Source organism: Drosophila busckii, chromosome X (genome assembly GCF_011750605.1).
Source record: "Drosophila busckii strain San Diego stock center, stock number 13000-0081.31 chromosome X, ASM1175060v1, whole genome shotgun sequence".
NCBI lineage: Eukaryota > Metazoa > Arthropoda > Insecta > Diptera > Drosophilidae > Drosophila > Drosophila busckii.
This window is the reverse complement of record NC_046608.1, coordinates 12,035,349-12,052,246: the sequence shown is the minus strand read 5'-3', so window position 1 is coordinate 12,052,246 and position 16,898 is coordinate 12,035,349. Positions and strand designations below refer to the sequence as shown.

At 43.1% G+C, this 16,898-nt stretch overlaps 2 protein-coding genes across 2 annotated transcripts; both read right to left on the bottom strand.

Moving 5' to 3' along the window:
• Positions 1-909: 909 nt before the first annotated feature.
• Positions 910-5,648, bottom strand: LOC108605024 (nascent polypeptide-associated complex subunit alpha, muscle-specific form). The gene is made up of 4 exons (XM_017994591.1): positions 5,592-5,648; positions 2,743-3,204; positions 2,356-2,646; positions 910-2,148 (listed from the first exon to the last, which is right to left on the bottom strand). Exons 1-4 carry the CDS (start codon positions 5,646-5,648, stop codon positions 910-912), a joined length of 2,049 nt encoding a protein of 682 aa, XP_017850080.1.
• Positions 5,649-6,093: 445 nt separating this feature from the next.
• Positions 6,094-8,871, bottom strand: LOC108605023 (POU domain, class 4, transcription factor 2-like). Its single transcript, XM_017994590.1, has 2 exons — positions 8,789-8,871; positions 6,094-6,516 (listed from the first exon to the last, which is right to left on the bottom strand). The coding sequence occupies exon 2, from the start codon at positions 6,505-6,507 to the stop codon at positions 6,094-6,096; it is 414 nt and encodes a 137-aa protein (XP_017850079.1). The 5' UTR covers positions 6,508-6,516; positions 8,789-8,871.
• Positions 8,872-16,898: the final 8,027 nt, after the last annotated feature.

Here is a 16,898-nt window from a genome sequence, read left to right as displayed (position 1 = left end):
CTTGCGCTGCGTGGAGGCTTTCGGCTTGGGCTCCTCCAGCTGGGCAACAGCAACTGGAGCGGCAACTGGAGCCGCCGCTGGCAACAGCTGCTTGCTGGAGTCCTTGCGCTCCAGATTGTTGGCACGCAGTCCCTCCTCGGCGAACTCGAACCAGGACTTGCCGCTGGCATTCGAAATGCGCCTGGGCGACTTGCTGCTCTGTGGCCGATCCTTGGCCGATGCCGAGTCCTTGCGCGGCAAACTGATGCGCAACTTTTCGCCGCGCACCAAGGCGCCGCCATCCAGCTCCAGCTCCTCCTGTGGCGTCATCATGCCCGTGCAGTACTCCTCCAGATGCGAGGGATTCAGCGGCGTAGTCGAGCGTGGCCGCTCCACGGGACAAGTGCGCAGCTCCATGTTGGCGCGCTCCTTCATCGGTATAATGGGCACGCCCTGGGGCCGCTCCTCGGGCAGCGTGGTGGGTATGTAGGGCAGCTCGTCGTCGAAGGACTCCTGCGAGACCAGGCCCGTGCTCTCGTGCTCCTCGATCAGGCACACGTTGCGTGGAAAATGATGCCGCTTGCCCGCATCCACGCCCATGGGCACGGCCGTGGCCACCGAACTGCTGCCGGCCATGTCCGAGTCGCGTTCGCTCTCCGACGACTCCAGGGGCTCATCCGTCGAGTGGCGCTCGTTGCTCGGCAAAGGCGAACTTGCCAGCTCCGAGTCAAGCTCCGCCTCCTTCAGCGGGCGCTGAAACTTCATTTCAAATGCTGGCTCCAGCTCCTGCTCCGGCTCCGACAATGGCTGCGGCTGCGGGTGCGGCTCTGTTGGTGTCACTGCCACTGGTGACGTTGCCATGGGTGTGCTGGCAATTGCTGCAAAAGATTTGACTGAATGAGCAAATGTAAACTATGAACTAAAACGAATTTAAATGTAAGCCAATCGATAGTATCGATAGTTAGTAAACTTATCGCACTCACGCTTGTTCTCCGGCACGCTCTGGCGCTTCGGCTTGCGCGGCACTGCAGGTGGCGCTGCTGTCTGCGTGGGCGTGGGCGTGGCTGGCACATTCTCATGATACTTCTTGCGCACATCGAAGTTCTCCAGATAGCGCGAGTGACGCACATCGGGCGCTGGTGGCAGCGGCTTTGGCTGCGGCGTGCTGGCGGCCTCCTCCTCGGAATTGGAGCTGGACTTGTGCTTGGCGCGCATGACAACAACGGCGGCGGTTGTGGCAACTCTGGGAGATGCTTGCTCCTCCTCGGAGCTGGAAGGCGCCGCCGTCACTATGCTCCTGGGCGCGTAATCTGGCCGGCGTATAACGGTGCTCTGGCGCTGAAGACCATCGGTGGCGGCGCCGCCATCGGAGGCTGGCGAGTCGCCAGCGGCGCAGTCGGGCAGCTGCAGCTGCTCGGACAACTGACTGGATTGGCTCTCCGTCTTGGAGATGCTGAACTGTGTGGAGAAGATCTGCTCCTGGCTGCCGGAGCCCAAGCGTGTGGCAAACAATAGACGACGTCGCTCCTTGGCCACTGCATCCTCCATGGCCGGCGCCGAGGCATTCACTGTGGCCACCGTATGCACCAGGCGCGGCTCACAGCTGCTCTGATTGCTGTCCACCGATGGCAGGCGCTGCATCTCGGCCAGACCGTTCTGCTGAGCTGGAGCTGCAGCTGGAGCGGCCGCGGCAGCTGGGAACTCCTCCTGGCTGGGCAGCGTTTGTATGGCATTCAGATCGGCGCGTTCCGGCGCCTTGACCCGCTGACCCACTGGACGCAGTGCAGCAGCAGCGGCTGCCAGCTGGCTGGCCGTGATGGGAGCGCCGGCGCCAGCGGGCGCGGGCTGGCTATTGATGGTAGCGCTGACGACTGAGGTGACGGTGCGGGTGGGCGTCGGCGTGCGCAGCAGCGGCGGCGGCGAGGGCGCCGCCAGCTGTTGTATGCCCTGGAGCAGAGTGCGCGCCTCGCGCTCCTCGGGCGGCGTATGCAGCGGTATGTGGATGTAGCCCTCGACGGGCTCATCATAGTAGCGCAGCCGGCTGTTGGGGCGACTGGGTGGCCGTGTGCCGCCGCCACCGGTGGGCAGTGGCGGTGGCGCTGGCGGCGGCTCCATGCAGTCAATGGGCGAGGAGCTCTTGGTGGCATCGCTGCTGCCGCGCTTGCCGGGCTTAAAGATGGCCAGCACGGACTTTTGCTTGCTGGGCGTGGCATTCTGCGAGCCGCCGCCGCCGCCGCCGCCGCTGCTGCTCATCATGGCCATAGCCGTTGACGGGCGCTCTTTGCTTTTGCTGCGAGAGCGCGAAGTTTCGCGCGGCGAATCCGGCGAATCCTTGCCCAGACGAAACAGCGAGCTGAAGCTGCTTTTGCGTGAAACGCTGGCGGCGACGGCGGCGGGCGCTGGCGAAGGCGAGCGACTGCTCAGCCGCAGCGCATGACGCGCCGGCTTGGGACTGGCCGTAGGCGTTAGCCGCTGCTCCTCGACGCCTCCGCCAGCTTGCAGACTAAGCGTTGCCGGCTTGGCGCTCTTCGAGTAAACCGGCGTCAGCTGATTGGGCGCCTCGACGACGCGCTCATTGGCCGCAATGCCCTTGTCGCTGTACATGTGATCCGGACGCAGATTGATGCGTATGTACTCCGTGCCGCTGGCCGTCTTGCCAATGACCATCTGGCCCGGACTCTTGGTGCTGCGTCGCTGCGCGCCCATGACGCCAGCGCTGGCGCTGGGCCTAGCGGTGCGCTCGCCATTGGCCAAACTGCTGACTGGCTTCGATTTCGCTCTGGCTCTGGCAGCGGCCGCTGGACTCATGGGCAGCTGCATTTGCATGCCCTCGGCGAGCACCACTTGGGTGGTGTCGTGCTTGGTGCGCGCCAGCAGCAGCTGCTCCACCGCCAGCGTAGCCTCGCCCAAGCTCTGCGCCGAGCTGGGCGCCGTCGAGGCATTGCTAGCGACGCCATCGACGCCAGCCGCTTCCACGGGCTTGGGCCCGCAGAACGAAGTCTCCAGCAGCATGCGATGTGGTGAGGGCGAGCGCGAGACGCAGCTAATGGCCGAGAGACGACTCACTGCCGAGCCCTGGCTGCCCACGCTGGAGATGCGACTGGTGCGTCCGGAGATGCACAAGAGCGCAGCCACCTCCGAACTGGCCGAGTCCTTGCGCTGATGCTGATTCAAATAGCTCTGATGCTCATCGAACTTGAAAATGTGCGGCGACGAACGTTTGGCCTAACAGCAAGCGACAAAAGAAATAGAAAGAGAGAGAGAGAGTGAGAGAGAGAGAGAGAGTGAGAGCAACTCTCGGAAGTTTGGTCAATCAATAGCCCAAAAAATTGAAGAGCTTTCGACATTTTTTTTTTTGTTGCATGCCACACAATTTGGGCTATGGGCAGAAATTTAGTTGGTTGAAAATTTAGTTTCCGTTTCGGCTTACAAAACATTTAGATAGTTTTTAGTTTAGTTAACAAAAATTGATGCATTCAGTAAAATAAATAAGTTAAATATGAATTTCAAAATTTATAGTTAAGTTGATAAATGCAAAGATTGCAAGACTTTAAGATTAAAAACATATATATATATATGTATATAATTAAATAAATCAGTTAAACTGCTTGGCTAGACTAGAAACGAATATTAATATAATAAGTATTGAATTATAGTTATACGAAACGTATTAAAATTCCAGATGATAAACTGCAACTCACGACTCAGAAAGCAAAAAACAAGCAAACTGGCAATTTTTATATTTTGTTTGCTTGTATTTTGCTTTTGACTGCATTGCTAAAGCTTGTGCGTAAGTTCGAAAATTCGAATTCGAATTCAATAACTAGAGTCTTTCTTGTGTTTACCGTTGTGCCATTTTAATTAAGCTCAGCTCAGCTGTGTGGCAAGTTAAAGTTTCGTGTTACGCTTGTTATTAAACTTTGCTGCTGCTGCAGCTGGGGGCAGCTTATTAAGTTGATATTTGTTGAGAGTTCAGCTTGTTAGTATTTCAATTAAAAGCACTTGACAGTTCTTTCAAGTTTTCATCATCATCATCATCATCCGCATTGTGCGTAAGTTTTCTTTTTTTCTAAGGTCAAACTTTGAGCGCACTTTCTCGACTTTATTTACTGCAGGTGAACGTCAAGCATTTCCCGTTGCCGTAGCACCGACATACCAACGACTATATACTATATAATTTTTTATATCAATAATGCAACTTTTGCTGCTGCAGCTGCTGCTGTTGCTGCTGTTGCTGTTGACTTGTGGCATGCCTTGTGCACATCAATGCCAAGTTATTTCAATTTCCGTTTCATCATTCTATTGTCGCTGGCAGTCTTAGCTGCGTTCCAGGCTCTTACTGCCTGCTCCGCTTGCTTCCGGTAATAACAAGCCCCCCTACTGCCACGCCCACTCTTGATGTTGCTGTTGCCTACAACTTTGAACTCACAAGTGCGTTAGACATTAAAGTCTCAAAGTAGCAAAACAAAAAAAAAACAAAATAATTATAATAAACTTCAAGGTTTTTACTAGAGCTTCGGCTCTGACTGTTATCAAAATGAGCGAGCAGTCCATTTGTTTATAATCATTAATAAATTAACAGCACTTATTTTTAGTCGTTCCATAGCAAGTTCAAGTCGCTTGAGAGTTCAACGTTTTCTCAAACTTTTTGGGCTTTAATAAATTCTTAAATATCAAATTCGTGCACATAATTTTCCGAATTGGCGGAGTTTTCCATTTTATAAACTTTACCAAGCAACTTGTAGCTTTCCAGCTCTGATTGTTTATTTCAATTGGCTGCATATCAAATCAATGCAATCAATCAGTTAAAAAAGTTTTTAAAACGTTCCAAATTTCATCAAATTTCGACTGTTAGACGTTTCTAAATTTGGCTAACTCTATAGCTAGCTTATAAGAATAATTCGCTTCAGCTTATAAATTTAAAATCAATGCCAATTGAGTGTTAACAATGTTCTCAATATGCTCAGAATTTTCCAAATTTTTCAATGCTTGAGTTTTCAAGCTCTGATTGTTTATTTAGATTGCTGTTTGGAGATTATTAAAAACAAACAGGCATCAATTGAATATTAAAAATGTTGTAAAATTTTAACGAATTTCCAAAATTTTCCTCTATTAGGTTTTTCTAATTTATATCAAGCAACGTAGAATGCTAATTTTAGCTCTCTAGCTTTGATTGTTTATTGGAATAGCGCGCTTCGCTTTATATATATCAAATCAATGCCAGTTGAGGGTTACAAATTTTCTCATATATGCAGAATTTTGCAAATTTTTTAATGCCAGACGTTTTTAAATTTTGCAAATCTTAGCGCTCTAGCTTCAATTATAAATATCAAATCAATGCCAATTGTGGCTTTAAAACTAAAATCAATATATACTAAATTTTTGGAAATTTTTCAACGCAACTTTCCATTTATTTTGATGCAATTGCAATGATTTTAAAAATTGTAATTCTCGTTTGGAGCGCAATATGGCGAAACATATTGAGCTAAGCTGGCTTGAGATTTGACTTTGAGCTTTTGGTTCTTGTTGGTTGTGCTAATGAAATCAAAGGCGACTGCAGTTCAGGTGGATGCAGCAGCATATGGAGCTGAGCTACGGCTGTTGTTGCTTACCTGCTGTTGTTGTTGCTGTTGGCGTTCCTGCTCCTCTTTCTTTTGCTCGGGATCCATATAGAAAAGCTCCTCGGTGGAGCTGCGCAACTCCAAGGCGCCCTCCTCGCGAAAACCGAGACCAATGCTTTCCTGTAGGGTGCCAGTGCCGACCTTTAAGGCATTAGTTTTGATACACACACACACGCAGACACACACACACAGAGACGCATAGCAAAAGTAAAAAGTGTGGGGCATGCGTGGGTTAAGTGCAAACCAAAGCAAAAGCAATTAAGCAAATGAACAAATTTGTTAGTGCAATGCATTAAATGTGTGTGTGTGTGTGTGTGTGTGGGTGTGTTTGTGTGTGTGTGAGAGCGCGAAAGAGAGAGAGAGGGAGAGAGACAGAGACAGAAATAAAATGAAGTAAAAATTTATAAATAATTAGCAAGTTTTGTAAGTTTAAAAGCTTTTGTACTTGTTGTTTTCAATTGTTGTCTGCACTAAGCTAGCTGTGGCCACGCCTCTAACGCCCACTTACCTGCTCAAAAACATTCTCGGGACTGCTCTCGCGACTGTCCTCCTCATGATGCGACGAACTGGACGCACGACTCAGCTCAATGCGCGGCGTTGATGGCGTCGTCAATGTGGCACGATAGCTGGCACCACCACCAGCGCCACACGCCAGCGGCGGCAGCGGCTGACCGCCCTCACTGCTGCTCACCAGCGTCGTTGTTACCGTTGTCGTGGCCGTTTTCAGTGGCGGCGGTCGCTGCTTGGCCACAACGCTGGCGCCGCACGTTGATGTCGATGTGGAGGATGAGGATGAGGAGCTGTTGTTGCCACCACCACCAGCACCAGCACCAGCGCCACCATTGCCAGTGGCATTCATTCTTATGGCATCCGTTTCATTGCGTGCTGTCATCGTTGTATCCATCATTGCTGCTGGCTGCGAAAACAAAAAGTGCAATAAATCAATTAATAAATGCATTAGCTTTATGCCACGCCTACATTTGCCCGCCTTGCGGCACTTGCTTTCATTTAATTTCGCTCTTTCTTTTCTTTTTTTTTTTTTGGTTTTCATAGCATGTGATTTTAATTAAAAGTTTCAGGCGCTTTGGCTCCCATGCATATAGAGCTACCCCCAACTGGACCACCTGGTGTCCAACTGTCAGCCAGCTTGACAGTTTGCGCTTGAATAATTGAACACACACACACACACACACACACAAACACATATATGTCATTGCTAAGTTTTTCAGCTATGCGCGCTCAGTTTGTTTTCTCTTTTTTTTATGCTATCAATTAAAAGTTTATAATGCAATTTAGCAACAGTTAAGCACTAATTGGCACATTTTGCTTTTAAGTTGGCCCAAGCGTTATTAAACATTACACACATTGACAGCTATATTGATTTCATTTACGTATTTTATTTCTTCAATTAAGCAGTTGATGCGCACAGTTCATGCGAATTAAGCGCATTAATTTCAATTTTATGTTATGAAAAAAAACTTAACAAGCGCCAAGTTTACTTAGCAAACTTAGTTGCATTTATTTTTTAATGACACTTGCAGAGCAGTTAACTCAAACTAAAGCTAAAGTTAAGTTCTGTTTAATATAATTTGCAGTTATACACTTTTGTTGCCTACTTTTGTGCGCTAGTTTGTTTAATGCTTAGCATGCAGTTTAACTTAATATGCAGCTAGCTTAGTGTGCTAGTTAAGCAAGCAGTTAGCTTATTTAAATGTTTCTTAGTTCATTTATTTAATTTGAATTTTGTTTGTTGACTAAACTCAGCGGTTGCTTTTAAATTAAGCCAATAACTTAGCGATTTATTAACAAAGTTTATTTGCCAGCTTAAGTTACTGCATGCATTTTGGCTTAGTTAGTAAAGCGCTCAAGGGCAGTGTTGTACAACGTTATTTGATAGCGTTAGACTTTGATTTTTTGCGCTCTTTATGGCTTTGACATGCTTACAAGCCATTTAATTTTACTATAGCTTTTTATGTGAAATTTAAATCAATTTATATGATTTTTTCGACTATCAAAACTTTCACATGCTTGAGCTTGTGTCTTTAGCTTTTAACGCATTGACCTTGCTGGCTGAGATTGTTGTGCTCAAGCTTAGAACAAGGTTGTCGCCAGCAAAGCGTGCGCTTCATGCTATTATCCAATTTATCCTTTGGCCAGGCGTAACTGAATTTAGCTCGGCACTAACACCAATGCAGAGCCAGTCGCTAAGCAGCGCGCTTTGGCATAGTTCAGTGGAGCAATGCACGCGCACGTATTCAATGCAAGCACATTTCCTGCCTGCCCCCCTTGGCTCTACGCACATGGCATACATATATTCCAGTAATTGTGACGCATCCGTGGCGCTCAAGGCAAATTCTTTTCACATATACAGCAGCCCATGCCGAAACCGCCGCCGCCGCCGCCGCCGCCGCCACCGCTTTGCAACTTCTAGATTGACACATGCCCGCCGCCGCCCCCCTCGCGCCACCACTGCAACTTATATTGACAGCGGCGCGCGTTTATTGTCTCCATGCGAACAACCTTGGAACATTCAGCGCAACATACAATTAAATTACAGCTGCTGCTTAAAAGTATGCAGTGCGTTTTTTTTTCGCTCACGCTCATCTCATTTCATTTGATGTTAATGTCTATTCTTGTGCTTAGTTGGGTTAAGGCGCTTAAATCAAGCTCACTGTGTGTATGCTTATGACAGCACATCAAGCACACACATGTGTGTGTGTGTGTGTGTGTGTTGAAGCTAATTAGCATAATGTCAGTGTAAATAAAAAAACAGCAAGCATTAAATATTTAGTTGCACACAATACGCTTGGACCTAAGCCGGCATTTCAGTATACATATATATGTATATATATATAATCACTAGTTTGCTTAATAAAATTACTTATTGCATACTTTGTGGCAAAGTTTTTTATTGTTTGATGTGTGTGTTTGTGTTTCATAAATATTTATATATTTATTAATAATCTTTTACGCATGTGTATGTATGTGTGTGTGTGTGTGTGTGTGTATACTCAGCATGCCTAAGTGTCGCTGCCTGCTTTCGGCTTTTTTTCTGCTTTTTTTTTTTTGTTTGGCCAGCGCCGCGTGTTGTCGCTTTGCCGTTTGTTGTTAATATTGTGTCACACACATACACATACTAATACACACTTACGTAGCTTGTTGTGTGTGTGTGTGTGTGCTCTACTCACCGAGTGTGCCAGAACTTGTGTCTTGTCTTATCTTGTTTTATATTTTGTTTGCTTGCCTTGGCGCTGCGTCTCGTCTCGTCTCGTCGCTTCACTTGTGCTTATTAAATTTTCATTAATTTCTGCCTGCATCAGCATACACACACACTCGGTCACACACACGCAGACACATAAGAAAAAATTGTACAACCGACCAAAAAAACAACAAACAAAAAAAGAAGCAAAGTCTGACAAAAGTCAACTACAACCAAAATTTCTGGCGTTCGCTTTTTCTGTTTTTCTTCCTTTTTTTTGGGGCTGTAGCTTTGCTTTGCTTGTTAGCAGCAGCGCGCGCGCTCAATCTATCTCTATCTCAGTCGCTCCCAAACTGTGTCTCACTAGCTCTATCTCTAGCTGGGGCGCTGCTGTTCGCTGTTGCTGTTGCTGCTGTTCACCGTTAGACTGCACGCACGCAGCGCCAGCGTCGTACTGGCCAGCAGCCCAAAAAACTATGCTATGTGAAATATGCGAAGCGAATGTTTGAAAAGGGTGGCAATACAACACTGAAAAGCTTCCGCTGCCAAAGCTTTGCCCATGCACTGAGCTTTCACTCCCAACCACACTCTTGTGCCCGAAGCTTTTAAGCGCCGACTGCGCTTACAGCGCTGCTCATGTGCCTAGAAGTTTCAGCTATATTAAATATTTGCTAGTCAGCATTTAAACAAATGCTAAGCATCGATTCACCTGGTGTATTTGTTATAACTGTTATATACATAATTAAAATTGATATATATAGTATAAAATATTGCAATAAAAAGCTTCCAGCTGCTATTTAAAGTTAAAACTTTTTAAAGTTTTCATAACAAAGCAGCTAAATTGCTTTGCTGTATTGCCATTTTAGCTATTTTATTGCTAGCTAATAGCTAGAAAAGCTATTACATATTATAGAAAGCTATTAGCTACAAATCAGACTACTTTAAAAAGTGATTTGATTAGTTTTGTAGCTGTATTTTAAGTTCCATAAAATAAACAATACAATAATTTTTATAACATTTGGCACAGCTATAAATATTAAGTGTAAGCTGTATTGCTTTTTATAGCTATTTTTATAGCTAACTAATTTAGCAATTTAGCTTGAACTGTTGTTATACTTATTTTTATCATCACTTTTTATTGTTACTAACATGCAAAATAATTTTAGCTATTTTTGAGCAGCTTTCATTTTGTTTCTGACAGTTTTTTTTAAATTAAATCTAGCTATCTTAGCTCAGGCGCATAAATTATTAAATTTAAAGAATTTTTAGCTATTTTGTAGCAATTTTTTTAAATTAATTCTACCTTAGCAAAGTCTGGCAAAGCTGTGAGTTTGTCTATTGAGCTCAGCGTTGCTTTGAACTACTTGTTGTTGTTATCAATATATTTAAGCATTGACTAGCAACGCCCAGACAGAGACTTAACAATCGAACTGCAATTTACAATTACATAAAGTCAATAATTAAGGTCTGATTTACTGCTGCTGCTGCTTACTTTGCATTTGTTTTGCAGTTTCTAAACAACTGCCGCACATAGTATTTTGCTCTGCTTGCTAAACCCGCCCTGCTCACCCTGACTCTCTCTTCTGCTCTGCTCGCTTGCGCTCTCTCTCTCTTATGCTCGCTCCAAATTGTTGTTGACTGACTCTCTAGGCTGCTGTGTGTGCTTTTGCTTGTTTCATTTTTTGGCTATATGATATTTATTCAGGCCTCCAAGCATACACACACACACACACACCCACATGCATACTTAGACGCCTCTTTACAGTTGTTGCTGTGCTCAATTTTTGCCTTTGTTAAATGGCATTAACTGAAGCCGTGCCCACTTTACATTTGATTTGATGCGTGTCCAAATATTTTTGCAATTTCAACTGCAGCCAGACACAGACTTAAAGCCACCAGCATGCGGCTATTGTGGCTGCTGATTTTCTTAGCTTAGCTTTTCTTTTATTTTCATGTTGTTGAAGCAACGTTTTGTTTATTAGCTGGCAGCGTTTTGTTGGCCTGACGCTTTAAGTGGCCCTTTGTATGTTGTTATGTGAACAAGGCAGAGTTCGAGTGAGAGCGAGAGAGGGAAAGAGAGCGAGCGCGCAGACACGCACTTACTAACTTGGCTTATAGAAATTGCCAACTTGATTGATTTTATGTGGCGGCTGTAATTAATTTAAGCTTGCACTACTCATAAATAAAATAGGTTAGCATATGAACTTACCGCTGTGCGATGCTGTTGCTGTTGCTGTTGCTGCTGCTGCTGCTGCTGCTGTTGCTGTGGTTGCGTTGCTGTTGTTGCTGCTGCTGCTGCTGCTGCTGCTGTGGTATTGTCCTCAAATGACTTTTCGAACGATGCAATTGGCGCTGGGCCAAGCCGCTTCTGTCGACGAGCATCCATCCCGCTGGCTGCTGGCTGCACAACTAGGACTCAGGCAGACAGACAGACAGACAGAGACATAGACATGAATGTGCTGCACATGTGTTACTTTTGGTGTCGTCGTCCTGCAGGCGTACAGGCCTTCAAACTGTAGCAAAAAACAGACAGAGAGAGAGAGAGAGAGAGAGCAGAGCAAAGCAGAGAGGCAAACACATTAGACGGCTATTGGCACGATTCATTTTTCTTGCTGTTTCATAATTGCTAAAGGCAACAACAATAAAAACAATTGTGGCAACACTTGGGGCATAAGTTTGCAGCAAATAAATTACAGTTGCTGTTGCTGCTGCTGATTAAATTGAGTGCTTGCAATTAAAGTAGTTTGTCTTAGTTTGATTAACAGCAGCCAAAACAATTGCTATTGCCTACTTTGCAGCGCCAGTACGATTGAATTTACGCTCAACTGCCCAACGAAGCTACACATAAGCACATGCATGTGTGTGTGTGTGTGTGTGTGTGCGTGTATAAATTATTGCAACGCCGCACAAATTATTGGCGCAATAACTGTTGCCAGCAAATTGTCAGACACATGACGTGCCCAAAGTGCATTGAACTCATCGCATGCATGTACATATATGTATAACAATATAATAGCAATAATTATTTTGTAATAACAACCAAGCGAGCCCCCCCTAGGCCGCACGTGCGTGCAACAATTGCTTCATTAAATTGCCAAGTGCAATGCCACAAGTTCGTTCACGCGCAAAATATTTTTACATACAAACGTTTGTTTTTATTGCTTTTTTTTATTGTTGTTAATTTAATTATAATTTGTAGCTGTTCAGTTATGCACAATTTGTGCAGCAAACAGTGCTGGCAAAAATATTGCGCGAGCTGACATTTTTATTGACTCAATAGTTCAATAAAATAAACAATACAAACATTTTTATGAAAACTTTGGCACAGCTACAATTATTTATTTATATATTATTTTTATAGCTAACTAATTAGCAATATAGCTTGAACTGTTGTTTTATTTATTTTTATTATATTTTTATTTTTTAAAGATATTTATTATGTAAAGTAACTGTACATGACTTAAGCCAAACATTTTCTAGTTGCTGCTAAATCAATGTTTGGCATATATATAAAATATTTTATTTATATTAACCCACAGCGCTTTAGTTTAGCTACAAATATTAAGTATACGATTTAGATATATTTATAGCTTTTTTCATAACTAACTAATTAGCAATTTAGCTTGCACAGTTCTTATTTTTATTGTCACTTTTTGCTTTTAACAAGTTTATGCGCTTTTTTTTATGCGCTATATCAAATGCAGCTTAAGTTAATAAACACACACACAGCTGCAGTCGTGCATGTTATGCAGCATGTTACTGCTTCTTCTTCTTCTTCTTATATATAAATGTATTTTTGAGGGCAGCATAAGTTATGCCTTGCCAAGCTGTTGAAATTTTTTTTTTCAAGTTGTGCGCTTGCTTGCAATACGAAATTGATTGCCTACTTTTTGGGGCAAACAATCATATGCACTACTCGCGCGCTTGCTCGTAATTATTCATGCATAGCCTTGCTATATATATATATATATATTATTATATATATTATATATATATAATATATAATAATATAATATTATAATATATTGATTGGTTTGTAGCTGCTGCAGCTGCGCTGATTTATTAGATCTCAAACAGCTGTGTGTAGCTTTGGGCATTTGCATGTTTTTGTTGATAGCAGCAACTCAAAATGTAGCCAATTGTCTGTGTGTGTGTGTGTGTTGTGTGTGGTGGGGGGGCGTGGTCTGCTTGTTCATAATTGATAGACAGCTGCTTGGGTTGCTTTGATATGCGATATGGCAAAACAAGCTAACCAAATAATAACATGGCTAAAAACCTTGATTTCGTTTATATATATGTGTGTGTGTGCCTGTGTGTGTGTGTTGAGTATTTATAGAGGTGTTTCGGCATTGATTTGGTAACTTGTACATAACTGTTGTTAACTGGGCGTGGGGTGTTGTGCCAACAGCAATGGCATTGCCATTTCACTGAACACACACACACACACACACGCACACTAGTGCAAATGATTTAGTTTGCTGATAAAGTTGTCAGCGCCGCTGTCGCTGTCGCTGTCGCTTTGAGTTTATTTGCAATATTTATATGTAGCAGCATTTGAAAACAAATTGAAGCCGCTGGAGTTAGCCAAGTTACTTCGATTAGCAAAAGAGTTAGGCAAGTTACTAAGCCATGTGTTAATTATATAATTAGCAAGTCTTGTTAACTTGCGCTGCAGTTACTTTGCCCATTGTTGGCTCAATTCATTTCTTTGGCCAATGCCAATTTTGAGTGCCAACTGCTAAGCCTTATTATGTTAATAAGCTTAGCCAACTTTTGCGCAACTAACTTTGCAGTTTAAGCCTGCAGCACTTAACGCTTCAAGCTGCAAGTTTAAACTGCTTGTGGCACATTTAAATAAATTGATTAGTTGTAAGTTTGCTGCCTGCGCCCAAACAAAATCGATAGCCAAGCTGACAGCCAACAGACAAGTGGGCGTGGCAAAGGAAATGAGCTACACACACACACACAAATATAAACTTGCCTTGTGCACGCCAAAAACTAAAAATAACGCCAACAGGCGCATAAAAAAAAACAGACATTGGCCCCAATGACATTGGCAAAACATGCAGCCCATCCAAATGTTGGGCGGTTGGGCGACTGGGGCGCGCTGCTTGGGCTGTGCCCAATTGACGGCGGCAACAATTTCATTGACCTCATAAATTGCCACCCACAACAATATGCAGGACAATGAACCACCCAGCCACCCACTCAGGCGGGCGCAAAATGGCAAAATATTAACAGTTCCAGTTACAATTCCAAGGCAAAAGGCAAACCCCGAAAAAAATGTAAAACAAGCAAAAATTAAATCAAAGTTGAAGGCTATGTGGAAATGCCGCTGCCGCTGCCGCTGCCGCCAACGCATAAGTGTGTTAAAATGGCCAAAGCGGAAACGGAAGCGCACTTTACTCAAATGCATTAAACGCAAATTGAGTTATGAATGCTGCCAGGGCTGACGAGCAACCAGCCCAAACCACCAGCAAGTGTCCACAACGTTAGCGGCTGCAACTTTTTGCTTACATAAAGTGGCAAATAGTTGCAGCATTTGTTTAAACAAATACCAAGCAAACAGTCCAATTTTAGCTTTCGTAATAAATGTTAAGCTTTACTTTGTTTTTTGTATAACTTTCGTTCGCAAATTTATATCAATTAGTTAGCATAACTATTCAAAACTCGAATATTTATTTTCATTCATTTTTGACGCTTTCCATAATTTTGTTTATTGATAAAGCTCAAGCTTTTAGCTTTGTTGTTGTTTATCATTTGAATTTAAAATATTTATTTTAGCACAACAGTTCATATCATAAATAAATAAATAAATAGCATAGCATATTTTAAATATCTACGATATGCAAATAGCTCATGTTATTTGCTTAGGTTGTGCTTTATTATTTGCTCTATGGCTAGAGAGTTGTTAGTCATGTCAATTGAAATGAGTGTGAAAAGCAAATAGCAAATGAAAGCAGGCAGCCAAAGCTGGGCATAAGTGACTAGGCAAGACGCTGCAATAAAATATATTAAATAATATAAATAAATATGCAATTCGACAATGAAAATGAAGTGAAAGAAGTTTAAGCTAATGCCAAGTTATGATTTCTATTTATATAAAATTATGCTAAGCTATAAATTATAAAAAAGACGCTTGTCAATTTGTTTACATAAATATGCAATTTGAAAATAAAAAATGCAAATGAAGCGCACAAAATTTAAAGCTTAGCTTATGTTTTATATATATAAAATTGTATGTAGCGCTTAATTTAATTTTTTTTAACTATTAACAGAGCTGATTGGGGTTATTGGTTTTCCCCAATCTGCCAATTATCAAATTTAAAAACAAAAACTTAATTTTTAAATGCTTTAAATTTAACTTTAAATATATTCGACTGTTCATAGCTGATATTAAATAAATAAATATGCTAGGCTATAAATATTTAGCAACTGTAAGACGCTTGTCAATTTGTTTACAGAGTCTGCAAAATTGTTTGTGCGCTGTGTCTTGATTGTTATTGCACATTGCCTTTGATCGTCTGTCGTCTTGATAACTGTGTATGTGTGTGTGTGTGTGTGTGTGTGTGTGTTGCATTCATTATGTATTGTGCTTTGTCGTCTGCTGAATTCAGGCCAACTTGCGGCAGGCAGGTGGCAGCAACGGGCGGCAAACAAGCTCATTGTCCGTTACTTTGTTGTTGCCAAGCCCAAGCACAAGCCCAAGCCAAAGCCAAAGCCAGCAAGTGGCACAACGATGCTGACTCTTGGTTCAGTTCAGTTCAGTTTTATTTTTTCACTTATGTTGTTGTTGCTTTTTTGCTTTCATAGTTAGTCATTTTGAGTAAGTGCTGGTCGAGTGGGCGGCTGGGTGGGCTTGGCTGGGCTGGGCTGGGCTTAGTAATGTTAAATGCGATTACAGGCAGCAAACTAGGCTAGCTGTTAACAAGCGTGCCTCAAGCGTATGTGGCAAGTATGTTAAATGAGTTGCACGTAGGCGCAGGCGAAAGTGAAAGAAACAATGACTAATGCCCAAAAGTCAAAACTCAAACCCCAAAAAGTATACTATACAGTTTGAATACGCGACTCTAACGCGCTATTAACCTGGCTAACGTTTGTTTTTTTGGCTGCCTAACAATTGTTGTTGTTGCTGTTGTAATAGCGTAATAGCGTGTCAGAGCTATTTAGCTGTTAAAGAATTGCCATGCATATATATAAGCATATATATATGCATGTGTGTGTGTGCGTGTGTGTGCGTTATACATAACAGCAGTCTATGTTTGTATGCGTGCTTGGGTTAAGCATCTTTTATTAGTTTTGTGTGCTGCAGTTCGCCTGCCCCAAGGGGTGGCAATGACAACATTGATAAAACTCCGCACTGATGTCATGCACTTAAATTCAAATTGACAGGCCAATTTGCTATAAACACACACACACACACACACAGCAAAAAAAATGTAGCATTTAATTAATATATTTATTGCTTACATAATTGACAAATAACAAAATTGTATTTTGTACGTAACAGCATCAATCAAAAAAGTGCTGCATACTATTTGGCGCGCGTTAAAGTTCAAATGTTCAAAGTAATTAACACACACGGCACACACACAAGCACACACACACATACACTAATTAATTAATTAATTACATAGCATTATTACGTTTGCACTTAACAAAAATAACAATAATAAAAAAACATAAACAAAGCGCCAAATTTCGTGCAACGAATTTCTTTATCGATTTTCACATTCGAGCGTAAATCGAATTCGTTAAACCGTTCACGACGCCTGCCAAACGCCAACTAAAACTTATCAAGACACATACAGTGCTCTAACTATTGTTAGTGTGTTAGTGTGTGTGCGCGTGTGTGTGTGTGATAACAATAGCAACACAGCGAGCGAGAGAGCGAGCGAGCGCAAGAGCGAGGGCGAGCAACGACTTAAGCACGCCTGTTTGACTGCACTCGCTTCGTTTCTAACCTCACAAAAATAACAGCAACTTGTGCTGCAAGTCGCACTTTGAGTTCGCTTTTAAAGCAAACAGCAAAAAATTGCTAGCAAAAATTTAAATTCATTTGGCTGTTTTGCTTTTGTTTATATCAAACAACAAACTAA

Bases quoted from the DNA above. Each gene is read 5' to 3' on its own strand.
- LOC108605024 (XM_017994591.1), bottom strand. From the start codon at position 5,648: ATGGATCCCGAGCAAAAGAAAGAGGAGCAGGAACGCCAACAGCAACAA. The intron at 3,205-5,591 runs GTAAGCAACAAC...GCTTGCTGTTAG, and splicing joins AACAGCAACAACAACAGCAG to GCCAAACGTTCGTCGCCGCA. The intron at 2,149-2,355 runs GTTTCACGCAAA...GCCATCTTTAAG, and splicing joins CCGCCGCCGTCGCCGCCAGC to CCCGGCAAGCGCGGCAGCAG.
- LOC108605023 (XM_017994590.1), bottom strand. From the start codon at position 6,507: ATGATGGATACAACGATGACAGCACGCAATGAAACGGATGCCATAAGA.